We start from the raw sequence: 12,925 nt of genomic DNA, 5'->3' as shown, positions 1-12,925 counted from the left end.
GCAATAGGATTGCTTTTTGAGGTCAAACTCATAAAGCCATTTAGGCCCAGGCTGATGAAGGTGCATTGGAAAATTGGAAAGCCACTCTAAAATAGTCAGCAAGCTGGATGGGGCTGTCCTGTGTATAATTATTTACAAATGCTTAACTGCTTATTAGTATAAATTCTAGTACAGTGAAATCTAGTCTCAGTTGGAACCTCTAGGGATGCACAAACACTGTGAATCCTCTTATGCTGTTTCTCTCTCAAATATGTATGTGTATAATTTAATTTATTTGTTTCAGTTACAGTGTGAACCAGGCTTCATAGAAGACAGACTGAAGCTTTACGAAGCACTGAAAAAAGAACATGATGCTTTGCTAGCTTACAGAGCAGCCAACCAGAGCAAACCTATCAAAATTATTCTGACAGATGGAAAGATGGCTGAAGGGGAATCTTGGAAAACCACACCATATCAGTTAGCTGTAGGAATTAGGTAACCTGCAGATTCAAGGAGTTGTACTTTTGCAGTGATAAAATATGCATAAAATATGTATGTCACTGTCAGTGGACGGTGACACTGTTAAGTTGGTTTATTTGGAAAGCATTGAAACTTCAGCTTAATGCAGAAGAAACAGCTGGCTGAAGTTACTGTTCGGAGTGATGCTTGAAGTTCTGTGATGGGATTATAATGCCTGCTTCCAGTTAAAAATAACCATCAGTGAGACTGCTAGGAATTAATAGAGACATCTGAAGTTTTATTTGTGAGTTACCAGATAACAGTAGAAACTTTTGCTAGAAGCAGTCTTTCCTCCAGATACCCAGCACTGAAAAACAAATGAAACTAAGACCTTAAGGGTCTATATATTGAAAGTAGAAAAGTATTTAAGAAGATCACAAAAACAAAAATTAAAGATCTTTAGGTGCTAGGAGATGTGGGTGGGGTCTCACAGGGTTTAGAAACCTAAGCACTTTTGCAAATCTGATCCTAAATATTTTGGTCTCTTGTCGTCATTTGTGATTTTTAGTCAAGCGTTGGCTTCAAATGCAGTCATAGCCAAAGTGAACGGTGAATTGTGGGACCTGGATCGTCCTCTGGAGGGAGATTGTACTCTGGAGCTGCTTATGTTTGATAATGAAGAAGCAAAAGCTGTGAGTAAACACTGACTGGTTCCTGCTTGATTAAAGGAACTAATGACATGAAATTGATTGCAACATTATGCTTTTAAAATCTTGAATTAAAAAAGAAAAAATCCCCTAAACTATCCAAGTAATGTATTTGTCATGATTCAACAGAGAAGATTGGATACTAAGTACCTAAATCTATAGGCGAATAAAATCTTACTTTTCTTTTTTTCCCTTCTTTTGCATAAATAGGTTATTTCTTAAATGAGATTGTACAGACTGTTGATTTGTATGCCAACTTGAAATAGTTTGATGTCTGCTAAGACGTGTTCTATGGTTTGACTTAGTGCATTTGGAGATCAGACACTGAAAGCAAATGAGGGTGTCCTACAGTTTTCTAAAAACTGTCCAATATCAGATTGGAGTCGTAAATAAAATCTACATCTCCTTGTACCAGCACTATTTATTAGGAACTTGAGTAGGCATATCATAGTCAATGAAACTATGAATATACTTAGCAACACACCCAAGTGGGGTTTTTTTTTTATGGGATTCAGTTTTCAGCCTATGTTTATCTTTATGCACTAGAACTGGACTTAATTTTGTCAAAGAATTATTCATGTGATTAAGCTTGTTTGAGGCATTTCAGGGGCCTATAAAGGCTTTATCTTGTAGTAGTGGCTATGAAGTAGCATGAATTAATAGAGACTTAGAACACAAGACTGATACTGATCTACTGGGTTGTTGACTCCCCTCTTCTGACACTTCAGGTATTGTGGTTTACAGTCCTATTAATAAATGTACTGTATGTGAACAATGGTAACAATTGGCTACATTACTTTAGATGTGGTTAGTATTGCATAGACTTTTAACTGACCAGAAACTAACTTATAAATCAACAAAGTACAGTAAGTATGAAGGTGACAGAATCATGCAGAGTTATAATCATCTGTCAGACTGAATATCGCTACATCTGCCGTTATATGAATCATTTAGTGTACTTCAAAATGAGAACAGAAAATTGTTATACTTCTCACAGTACTTAAACAACATTGATTCCAGTGTATTTGCCATCTGCAGATATACCTCTGGGGTTTTTTTTCTTTTTAGTTACACAATGCCAATGACCCCATGACTTGTTCACCTGACTTTATTTGCAGGTTTATTGGCATTCAAGTGCTCATATTCTTGGAGAGGCCATGGAAGGTTATTTTGGGGGCTGCTTATGCTATGGACCACCAATTGAGAACGGATTTTATTATGACATGTATATTGAAAACAGGTAAAATTTCAGTGTGTAAGAACTTTAATACTCTGTCTTGAAGCTCAGTACTAGAATTATTTTTGTTCAGTCATGTTTCTGCATGTTAAAAGTAAAATCATGTATCTAGTATGGTTTAAAACTGACAGGTTAGTCTTCTGTGTATCCATATGTATTGAATGTGTGTATATGTAAATTGAAGAGCAGTGTTCAGACACCTGCTCTGTAAGACTTGCAGCTGTTGAATGTTCTGTGAAAAAATGTAAAGTGTTTGGGTAAAACTTTCTGAAGTTCCTGGGAGATACAGGAGACAATTTCCTTGAAGAATCATGGGAGTTTGGTTTCAAAGTGCCATAGTCACTTCTAGAAATGGCACATATGCATGTAACTCCTCTAGATGTTTACTACTTTTCTAATCCTTGTGCACAGCTTTACAATTCTGTTTTTTCCTTGTTTATCTTTCTGTAGTCAGGGAGAATACTGAATCTGCATCAGCTGATAAACTAACTCTTGCAGCTGGGTTGAGCCTTTTTTTTCCTTTTTTTCTTAAATCTATATATACTTTGAGCTACAGATCTTTCAAACATGTAAAGACATCAAAGACTGTTCTAGGATTGATTGCAGTGGGTTTGTTCAGGGTGATAGCATTTGTGTTTCTGAGTTTAGTGTCTGAAAGTACAGCCAATTTTAAGAAACTGAGAGAATACGGTGACAAATCAAGCCACCACATCCAGTGTTTTTCAAATTAGACCACTAGAAAGTGGTCACTTAAAAAAAGGGGAGTATCAAAATAATTAGTTTGTTTCTTTTGCCTGTGTCTTTTTGTTTAGAGGTGTATCTAGCACTGAATTCCCATTACTGGAGAACCACTGTAAAAATATCATAAAAGAGAAGCAGGCTTTTGAAAGGCTGGAAGTCAAAAAGGAGATCCTGTTAGACATGTTTAAGGTAAATCTTTGGAGTAGCTGTGATTCTGGTACAATGATCTTGTAAAATGTAAATTTGCTAAAATACTGCATGTGGCTGACTCATCAGAATAGTACGTGTCTAGTAAAACAAAGAAAAACAATAGCATCCTTTTCCCCCTCTCCATATCCCTTTCAAGTGTTCAGGATGTTTTCAGCCAATAATAAAAACAATTTCTTATTACACAAAACCACTGCAAGCTCAATGAGATGACAAAGAAATTAGTACAGAAAAGACATACAATCCTTCTAGCTGACTTGCAGAGACAAGTCAAAAAAGACTTTGTCTTCTGGTTTTCTGTTTTATACAGTGAATGTTACCTGTCTCACTGTACTGTGTATTAATTGCCTTTCAAAAGTGCTTTGAATTATTCAGGTGGTAATTGTTATGCTTAACACACCCTCAGGGAAATTAACATATTTTTGTCTCTTTTCCCTCTTGTTTTATAACTCTTCTGACAAGATGTTGAACTTTTGCATAAATATATGTGATCATGTGACTTTTTTCTTTTTAGTTGTGTCTTTTACTGATGCATTTGCATTATTAATACATAGTTTTAAAGTAGAATTTTATTAGCCATTTTATTAATGTTTCTGACCTTTCATGTTTCCCCACACAGTATAACAAGTTTAAGTGTCGTATCCTTAATGAGAAGGTGAACACACCAACTACCACAATATACAGGTAGAGAAAATTAAAAGATATTAAGAAATATTTCAGTAGTTAAGTATATTTCATTTAAATTGAGACGTTTTTTTTTATTACTCTAAATTCTGAACACTTCTGTGATTGGGGCTTAAGTTTGCAATTAATATTGCTACTTATGTAAAATCAGGTCTTTTCTTTCTCTGCTGGCACAGGTTAGGTCTCAATTTGTGGACAAATGGCAAATCCACTTTTCACTCATTCCCTCTGGTTTCAATAAACAGATTAAAATAAGTTACCACCCGTGACGCTGGATAATGGGTAAAGCTAACTCTTTGCTCAGTGTGGGGTGAGGAACGTGTTCATTCAGTTGCCAGAGATTCAACTGGTTAGTTGAAAAATGGCAAAAACGGTTGTGTGAGTGGTTTTATTTTCATTTGGTTTTTTTTCAGTTTGATGTGCATAGTTTGAAATTTCCTGGTCAACTTTAACGAAGTTTACATATGGAACTATATGAATTGCTGAGTGTGTTACAATGCTCTTGATAATGGATCTAGTGTGCTGAGTATTTACTGAGTGAATTTACTTCAGGTGGAAGGCACAATTACATTTAAGATGCACTGAATTTGCTGTGTTGCATATGTATACTTATTAGTGTGTTTGAACATGCCAAGTGTTAACTTGTATGCCATTGGTGACTGTGTTTAAAAATGTTGGAGTGTTTTGAAAAAACCACTTTTTTTCTTTTGGTGTATAGATGTGGTCCACTGATTGATCTCTGCAGGGGTCCACATGTGAGACACACTGGAAAAATTAAGGCCCTTAAAATACTTAAGGTAAGTTTAAGTTAACTGTGTGTTAAAACTTTAGTATGGGTCAGCTGATTGATTTATGTATTTATTTTTCCTGATGTGATTATGTTAGGGTCCTTTGTATTGTTTTCTTTGCTTACTCGGAAAACAGTCCTCCGTTTCTTTCCCAGCTCCTATTTACAAGTAGAACTACAGACTTTCATCATTCATCTGCTTCCAAGGTTTACTAATTCTTGACCATAACAATAGTACATCAGTGAAAGTTAACAGCATCTTTTTTTGAATCAGAGTATTAGTGCCGTAGCACTCATGCTTAGACTATAATGAAGAGCACTGCAAAAATACTCAAGCAGGTAGTGACTAGATTAGCTGTGGAACCAATTATACCATGCACAGTAAAGAAGTGCAGTACCTAAGCTAATGTGGCAGTACTGTGCTCGTATCTCCAACTAGCACTGCACTTTGTAGTACAGATGTCCTAGTTTGAGTCTGTACTAGCTGTAACATCTGCATGCAGGGTGTGCGCTGTGTTCTGCAGTAAATGGACATCCAAGATATTAATTAGTCAGAAAATAGTATTTTGAACTTGTAAGATGGTATCTTTCAGGTACAGGAGGTAAAGCAGACCCTGGCAGATCTGCAAGTGCTACTGTTTAAAAACAATATTGCTCACAGGAAAGCCAGAGATAGAGTTTGCAGACTCCTCTAGTTATGACGTAGTTTAAGTTACTTGCAGATGCTGATTTTGGTAACCTTACTAGACTGACCTCGTTGGAACATTGATCATAGTTGCTTTTGCTGGCTTCCTAACTGAAGTTTGTGGAACTCTTGAATTCCAGGGATCGTGTTAGATTGGCAAACCAGCTAGGATTTAACTGTGAGAGCGAGTGAGTTTTGTTTTGTCTTTCATGTTTCCCTACTGTATTATGTTTTGAATGTAAACAAGTGTTGCTTTTTTAGAAGATATAATGTGAGATAATAAAATATGCCATGATGTCAATTAAAACAAGGTACCGAAGTAGAATAAAAGTATGACTTGACCAGTCACTTTCGTTTGTCTTCCGTTTTAGTATGCTCACTAAAAGGCAGTACAAGTATCTTTGTATTATAAACAAATGCTAGATGACTCTATATCATTCTTTTCCCAAGGTAAAAGATCATAACATTTGAATGCATTAGTGTTTATTCCTTCTTTCTCTGAGATTATATAATATTATGTTAAAGTACGGGTTTTTCTGCATCAGAATTCCTCTACGTATTGGGAAGGAAAATCTGACATGGAAACTCTGCAGAGAATATATGGAATATCATTTCCTGATAACAAAATGATGAAGGAATGGGAAAAATTCCAGGAAGAAGCCAGAAACCGGGACCATAGGAAAATTGGGAAGGTACACTGTTTCATTGTCTACTTGTCTTTTATGCCTCTGTAATAGAATTAATTCTCTTTTGTTGTTGGTTCCCCTCCCCCCCCCTTTTTGACAGTTTGAATGGGAGCCAGTTCTAGGAACTTCTTGGTGTCAGCTGTATTTTAAAGCTTTAATTCTACAAAATCAGCTTGTCACTTGCATACAAATGTTAAACTTATGTTGGGAAGAAGTAATGGGGTAGTCCCTTGGTTTAGGGAAGTATGTCTTAAACTTTTTGATGTAGAGTCTTTTCAGATCCTGCCTAAAACACTGTATTTTTCATAGAAGAGAGAAATTATTGAAAATTGTGTAAGTAATATGGTTTGGTTATTCTTTATTATGGGCATAAATGAGGTAATAGTTTATGTACGTGCAGTACTTCAGCTGTTGTTGTGAATATTGTTCATATATTCCTCTACTAGATTTAAATGAACAGATTTAATCTTAAATTGAGTGTAAGTCAGAAGAGGTTGAATTGACACAGACAAGGATTGTGACCTAATATTGGTCATGTTGGCGTGTAGCATCCTAATTGTTGTCACCTTTGCTATAGTTTTGTAGAGAAGGTGGAGTTACAAGGAGGGTATTTGAGAGAAGATAAGAAGCTTTATGGATGTTTAAAGACACAATGGGTAGTACAGGTAAAAGCAAGGAGACACTTACTTGAAAAACTCACGTGTAAGAGAAGGTCAGCATCATTGGCCAAGAGGATGAAGGCATGAACCTCTCAAAGGAGAGACTGTGAAGGACCTTCGTAAGCAAAGATGAGCAACTGAGGGTAACTCAGAAGAGGAAGAGCCAATGAGGAATTTACAGAAAACAGTGACAAAGGGAAGAAGTGGAAAAATTATCTTTACAGAAGTGTTCATGCTTATTTCTATTAACTCATTAAGACTTGAATATTTGTATAGTATTTGCTTGATTACTTCTATGTCTTTTCAAAAACAAATTATGTAGTATCAGTCAAACAACTTAACTAGTGTTTATGTATCTGTTACCTATGATACTGAAGAGGCTAAGGTTCTCCAAACATGTATCAGAGCCGCACTCCTGAGCTTCGGTTTTTGAGACAGAATTCTGATAAAGAATGACTGGCTCACAAACTTCAGCCATCAGCCCTCATATGTGATGCGTATATGCTTAATTGATTTGGTTACTAAAGGTAAGATTGGTTAAGGTTTCAGGATTTTGAGGAAATGTGTATTTACATAGTGACAGAGTCAAATGGAATTCTAGTGTTCTAAGAGTAACAACTACAGATAAATTAACTACTGTTGCTGAGAACTTGCAGACTTCTGGAAATTATCTTGTTGCTGTAATATTTCATTTTTGTGAACAGAGTCTCAACATGTATGAAGTAGTCATGTTCTGCAGTGGTGTTACAGCATTCTGTTTTAAATTTTACCTAGGAGCAAGAACTCTTCTTCTTTCATGATTTGAGTCCTGGAAGCTGCTTTTTCCTCCCCAGAGGTGCCTTTCTTTATAACACACTTGTGGATTTCATACGAGTGAGTATGTACTAATGTAACTCCTAACAAGCTTAGTATCAGTTGTTGATGTTAAATGATAGACAATTCATAACACTGAGCTATCCACAGAAAGAGAAACATCTACGTACATAAGCATATACCAGATTTTCACTATGATTATACAGGTCTAACCTTTTTCAAAATAGGGCAGAGTAAAGCATAGACCTGTGCTTTTTCCAGCTGTGCAAAACCTACATGTGCAGTAGTCCTCTAGTCTCCCAGTAAATAAGAACACAGTTAAAAAGAATCCGACTTTTGCTTGTTGAAAGCTCTATCACCTTTTAAGTGTTGAATTTGTTTTATAGGAGGAATATCACAGGCGTAATTTTACTGAAGTTGTATCTCCAAACATCTTCAACAGTAAACTCTGGGAAGCTTCAGGACACTGGCAGCACTACAATGAAAATATGTTCTCTTTTGAGATTGAGAAGGAAACTTTTGCCCTTAAACCGATGAATTGTCCAGGACATTGGTTTGTAGTCTCAACTGACAAACTTATTTTACTATGTTTATCCTTTGTGGGGCTGAGCGGGAAATTAATGGAGTATTAATACATGTTATCATGTATGTTTACGATAGACTACTAAGTAACTAGCATGTTCAGAAAGCTCCCCTGACAGTGTACCAAAGCAGACCAAATACAGTTCTTCTAGGAGGATCTTTCCGGAAGTCTGCACCACATGAGCTAAGTTTATGAATGCTAATACTAGTCTGTACCACTAGTAAATATAAATTATGTTGGATGGAGACAGGTATCAGATGTGGCGTACCAAAAGAAGGTACAGGTGAACTGGTCTTGATTGTTACTGTCACAGTGGTTTTTCTGGGTGATGTTTAGCAATACGTTCCGAGTGCTGCACTTCTTCTATTTGCCTGCCTTTTAGGGTGCAGGCAACCTGAATGAATAAATACTTAAAAATGTGGTTATTGTCTGTACTGAACTTGTTTTAGTTTCTGTGTTGTCTTAAATCTTATATAAGAAGGATAAAAGGAAGGTTCTTTCATGTTGCTTCTAGCTTGATGTTTGCCCATCGTCCACGATCCTGGAGGGAAATGCCTCTTAGACTTGCAGATTTTGGAGTTCTTCACCGAAATGAACTCTCTGGGACTTTAAGTGGCTTGACTCGTGTAAGGCGCTTCCAACAAGACGATGCTCACATCTTTTGCACAATAGAACAGGTGAAAAAAAAACAACAACCCCCATAAAACCACCACCCTCCTCCCACCAGTCAACAAAAAAAGAACCCCTTCCTCTCCCAGTGCAAACTAACACTAAACAAGGAAAAAAATCCCCAAAGTATTTCACCTCTAGCTTCTTCTATTGTGTTGCTTTGTAGCATAATGCTGCTTTTGATGGGGGTTTTTTGGTAGGTTTAGGTGCATCCTTCTTAGTCATCTGTTATTTCATATTTCCTAACCTTCTACAATATTGCTGATGTCAATAGCCTGTTGAATTTAGCTTCTCTGTTACAAGTTGCTCAAATAGCAATGCCATAATTTTTTACTTATTTTTTTCTCTTTGAAATTAAAAAATCCTTTTATCAAAAGTAGAAAACAGTGTTATTTGAGGAAGATTATTGATTGTGAATTACGTAATAAGATTTTCTGTATAGAATTTTTCTCTTTAGAAAGATAACACTGGGCAACTAAATCCCAAAAGGTAAAATCTTTTGCATCTCCCCCTGCAAAGAAAAAAAGCTGTTGGCCACATTTTGTTTTCCGTAGTAATGCTGAATAAATACTTTATTTTGTCAGTAATGCCATAGATTTTAGTGGAGCTGTGTGAATAAATTTGTGTGCTCTTGTGAAATCTGACCCATGCAATTTGGCTTCAGAAGCCCAGGCTTAACAAGAAGATTACTTTTCTTGCCGTGCTTTGAAGCCACACCACCTCAGGTCTCTCTTCACCCATTACCTGGATTTGGGGTTGTAGGGTGTAATTTTCCTGTGATTTTTAGTTGAATGGACTCTTATATTCTGTTTATGAGGAATTCAGTAAATCCAATTACATTTCTATGTAAGTAAATTGTAACTAATATATTTTGTTTACATTTAAGATTGAAGAAGAAATTGAGAGCTGTCTTGATTTCTTGAAGTCAGTGTATGCTGTCTTTGGCTTTACCTTTCAACTGCATCTTTCTACAAGACCAGAAAATTATCTGGGAGAGTTAGAGATCTGGGATCGTGCAGAAAAGGTAATTCATTTAACACCAACCAAACAAAACCCTTAATACTTATATTTGCAGAGGTGGATATTTAATTAAGTTCTTGGATGTTGAATAGTGAAATTGCTTAAATCAGATGCTAAATATTCTCTTTAGCGGAAATACTTGTTGAAAAACTTTAAATGTGAAGTTTCTGTAAAAAATGAGAACTTCCTGATTCTTATTTAGCCCCTTATCTTGAACTGACTTTATTTTTTTAATTGATCTTTTTTTCCGAGTAATCACAATATTTATACAAGGAACCACTCTTATTTCAAGATTATTTAACATAAATTATTAAATGCTTGAACAATAGGAGTCATGCTGCCTGTTGACTCGCTTTGTATTTCAAAGGTAAATGCTTTGACTTAAAGGCCCTGCTATACCTTCTTAAATTATTGTCTCATTTTTATGATTAGCAACTTCAAAACAGCTTGAATAACTTCGGAGAGCAATGGAATTTGAACCCAGGAGATGGAGCATTTTATGGCCCTAAGGTTAGTGAATCAGCATTTTAATACAATGTTGGGATGGATAGGAATACAGACACAATGCAGGCAAACTATATTTAGTAACTGTGTTGTTTTGCTTCACAGATTGATATTAAAATCAAAGATGCTATTGGCAGGTACCATCAATGTGCTACTATCCAACTTGACTTCCAGCTACCCATTCGATTTAATCTTAGTTATGTTGGGTGAGTGGTTAAGCTAAATATTTTCCTCTTTTAAATGAAATAAAAAAAAAATTGTTACTTTCATTATCTGTAATTCCCATTAAACTGAGATGTATTAATTCTCTGTTGGTCACTTAACAAATTATTATCCTGTATATCAGTAGCCTGGTTAGGAGGGGGAATATCCCCGGTGAGTAGAGGACTGAATCACAAGCTTGAAGATATTTCCGTAATGTAATGATAGCTGACTTTAATTGTAAACACTGCTGATTGCAGGAAAACTTCATGATCTATCTAGTCTGCCAGTTCTGAAGACAACTGGTCATATATAATGCTAAAAAAAACTCAGTGAAGTCAGTTTTCACTTTCAGCCTAGTCACTGTGACTCCTTTGAAGACATTGCATTATAAATTGAAACATGTCTTAAGGAGTTAGTATGTTTGTAGTAAGTGCTTCATTGTTTTTATCAGATAAAGTTAGTTAACTTTGAACGTAAACTGAATGTGAACAGTTTTTAATGAAAATCTCACTTTGGCTTCCAGCTAGGAAGAGGGCTATTTATCCACTGAGTGAATTGATCTTAGTACCATGTTGACTTAACACACATTTACTAGGTTGTTTTTCTTGCTGTGCTTGTTTTTGCATATTATAAAGAGTTGGATGAGGAAGATAGAATAAGAATCTGTTGGTTTTTTTGGTTCCGCTGTATGTTCTACAGTAGATGTCATACCTCTTTGGTAGGTGATAATACTGTTACAAACTGCAGCTGGCTTTTTTTTAATCACAGGATTGTATTTTAAAGAAAGAAATTAACAGTAAGGGCAGGTAAGATCCTGTGCAACAAAATAAAAGGAAGACATAGCAGAAAAGAAAGAGCGAGAAAGAAAATAAAATATTAAAATGCACAGAAATGGAGCTGAGTCAGTCAAGTGTCTTTCCAAACTTAGGAGTTTGTGCCTATGCCACTAGCTGTAGGCATGATTATTTTAAGTCACTATGATTATTCAGTATTCCTTTAAAAGCCCAAGTGACTTAAAGTACATTTTTATTAAAAACTGTAGATTTTGCATAAGTATAAATAACTGTATTTTGTCTTTCCGTGAAAAGTGGAATGAAAAATATTAGTACGATTATCTGTGTGTGAGCTAAGAGAAATTTTTTTTTTTTTTTTAAATCTTTACTTATTCTTTTTCAGTAAGGATGGTGATAATACGAAAAGGCCAGTGATTATTCACAGAGCTATTTTGGGATCTGTGGAGAGAATGATAGCTATTCTAGCAGAAAATTATGGAGGAAAATGGTAGGTGGCACAAATGAAGTTCTGAGAAATGTTTAACAATGTAGAAAATTCAGATCCTCCCTAATGTCTCATATATTATAATGCAAAATAATATCCCTAGAATTTTCTCAAAATTAGTAGGTAAGATTACAAGAAAAGAAGTCAAGTTTTATGGTCTGAGTTGTATACTATACTTTTATTAGGAGTTCATTTATTAGAAATTCAATTTCGTGAGATTGCAGGAAAAATTATACCATAAAGCAGAAATAAGAATTGTAATTGAACATATATGTGCCGCAGTATTCTTGTTCCTTTTTTCTTAAAAACCATTCTTTTGTACTGGGAAGATGTTAGACATATGTAAAGCAATTATTTATACAGACATGAATCAGTCCTAATATGGGAAGTATTTTTTAACTCATAAGAGGTATTGTTTCATTTTGAATAAGCTCTGAATATACTTCTTCATTAATGTATTTAAATTATTAAGGAAGAGTTAATTCTTACTTTCAGCCACCTATCTGTCTGTCCACCTTTCATTTTAAAGTTATAAATAAAAGTGGAAATTATGCAAAAACACCCCAACTGTTTAAAATTGTGAAGTCAGCTAGGAAGTGAACAGACGATCAAAGGTCTGCATATGTCATTTTACTGGAATCAATCTATTTGATATTTTACGTGAACTTGAAAAGAGGAAGATAACATACTATCCAACATCCTTAGCTAACAGAAATATTTTTATGAAGTAGAGAAATTATTATTGGGGAACGTGACTATGGATATGAATGCAAATGTGAAATGCACATGTATTTCTTATTTTTTCTCATCCTGCTTGCCAGGCCATTCTGGCTGTCTCCACGGCAGGTCATGGTTGTGCCCGTGGGACCTACTTCTGAAGAGTATGCCCAGCAGGTAAGAGCAAGGGCTGCCTTTTTATAATAGCAAGCAATTTTAATAGCTCCCCTTAAGTACTTGTCCTCGAACAAAGAATGAATACTTCAATAATTTTGGAGACCTGTTGGGGTGCGGGGACGGGGGGGG

General features: G+C 35.5%; 1 protein-coding gene across 1 annotated transcript in view; it reads left to right on the top strand.

Annotated features, from left to right (window-relative positions):
• The first annotated feature begins 281 nt into the window (after nt 1-281).
• LOC104158943 (probable threonine--tRNA ligase 2, cytoplasmic) overlaps nt 282-12,925 on the top strand; it is a 14,126-nt gene continuing 1,482 nt past the window's right edge. Inside the window, exons 1-15 of the mRNA XM_009696722.1 lie at nt 282-474; nt 1,007-1,130; nt 2,264-2,385; nt 3,195-3,312; nt 3,950-4,014; nt 4,733-4,811; nt 6,032-6,178; nt 7,606-7,704; nt 8,031-8,197; nt 8,742-8,904; nt 9,783-9,920; nt 10,349-10,426; nt 10,526-10,626; nt 11,801-11,905; nt 12,724-12,796. Of these exons, the coding sequence (XP_009695024.1) occupies nt 419-474; nt 1,007-1,130; nt 2,264-2,385; nt 3,195-3,312; nt 3,950-4,014; nt 4,733-4,811; nt 6,032-6,178; nt 7,606-7,704; nt 8,031-8,197; nt 8,742-8,904; nt 9,783-9,920; nt 10,349-10,426; nt 10,526-10,626; nt 11,801-11,905; nt 12,724-12,796 (1,635 nt within the window). The 5' untranslated portion in view covers nt 282-418. The remainder of the gene's footprint in view (nt 475-1,006; nt 1,131-2,263; nt 2,386-3,194; nt 3,313-3,949; nt 4,015-4,732; nt 4,812-6,031; nt 6,179-7,605; nt 7,705-8,030; nt 8,198-8,741; nt 8,905-9,782; nt 9,921-10,348; nt 10,427-10,525; nt 10,627-11,800; nt 11,906-12,723; nt 12,797-12,925) is intronic.

The sequence above is a fragment of the Cariama cristata genome, unplaced genomic scaffold, assembly GCF_000690535.1.
Source record: "Cariama cristata isolate BGI_N322 unplaced genomic scaffold, ASM69053v1 scaffold44043, whole genome shotgun sequence".
Taxonomy (NCBI): Eukaryota; Metazoa; Chordata; class Aves; order Cariamiformes; family Cariamidae; genus Cariama; species Cariama cristata.
Note: the sequence above shows the minus strand (reverse complement) of the source record. Positions and strands in the feature narration are given on the sequence as shown.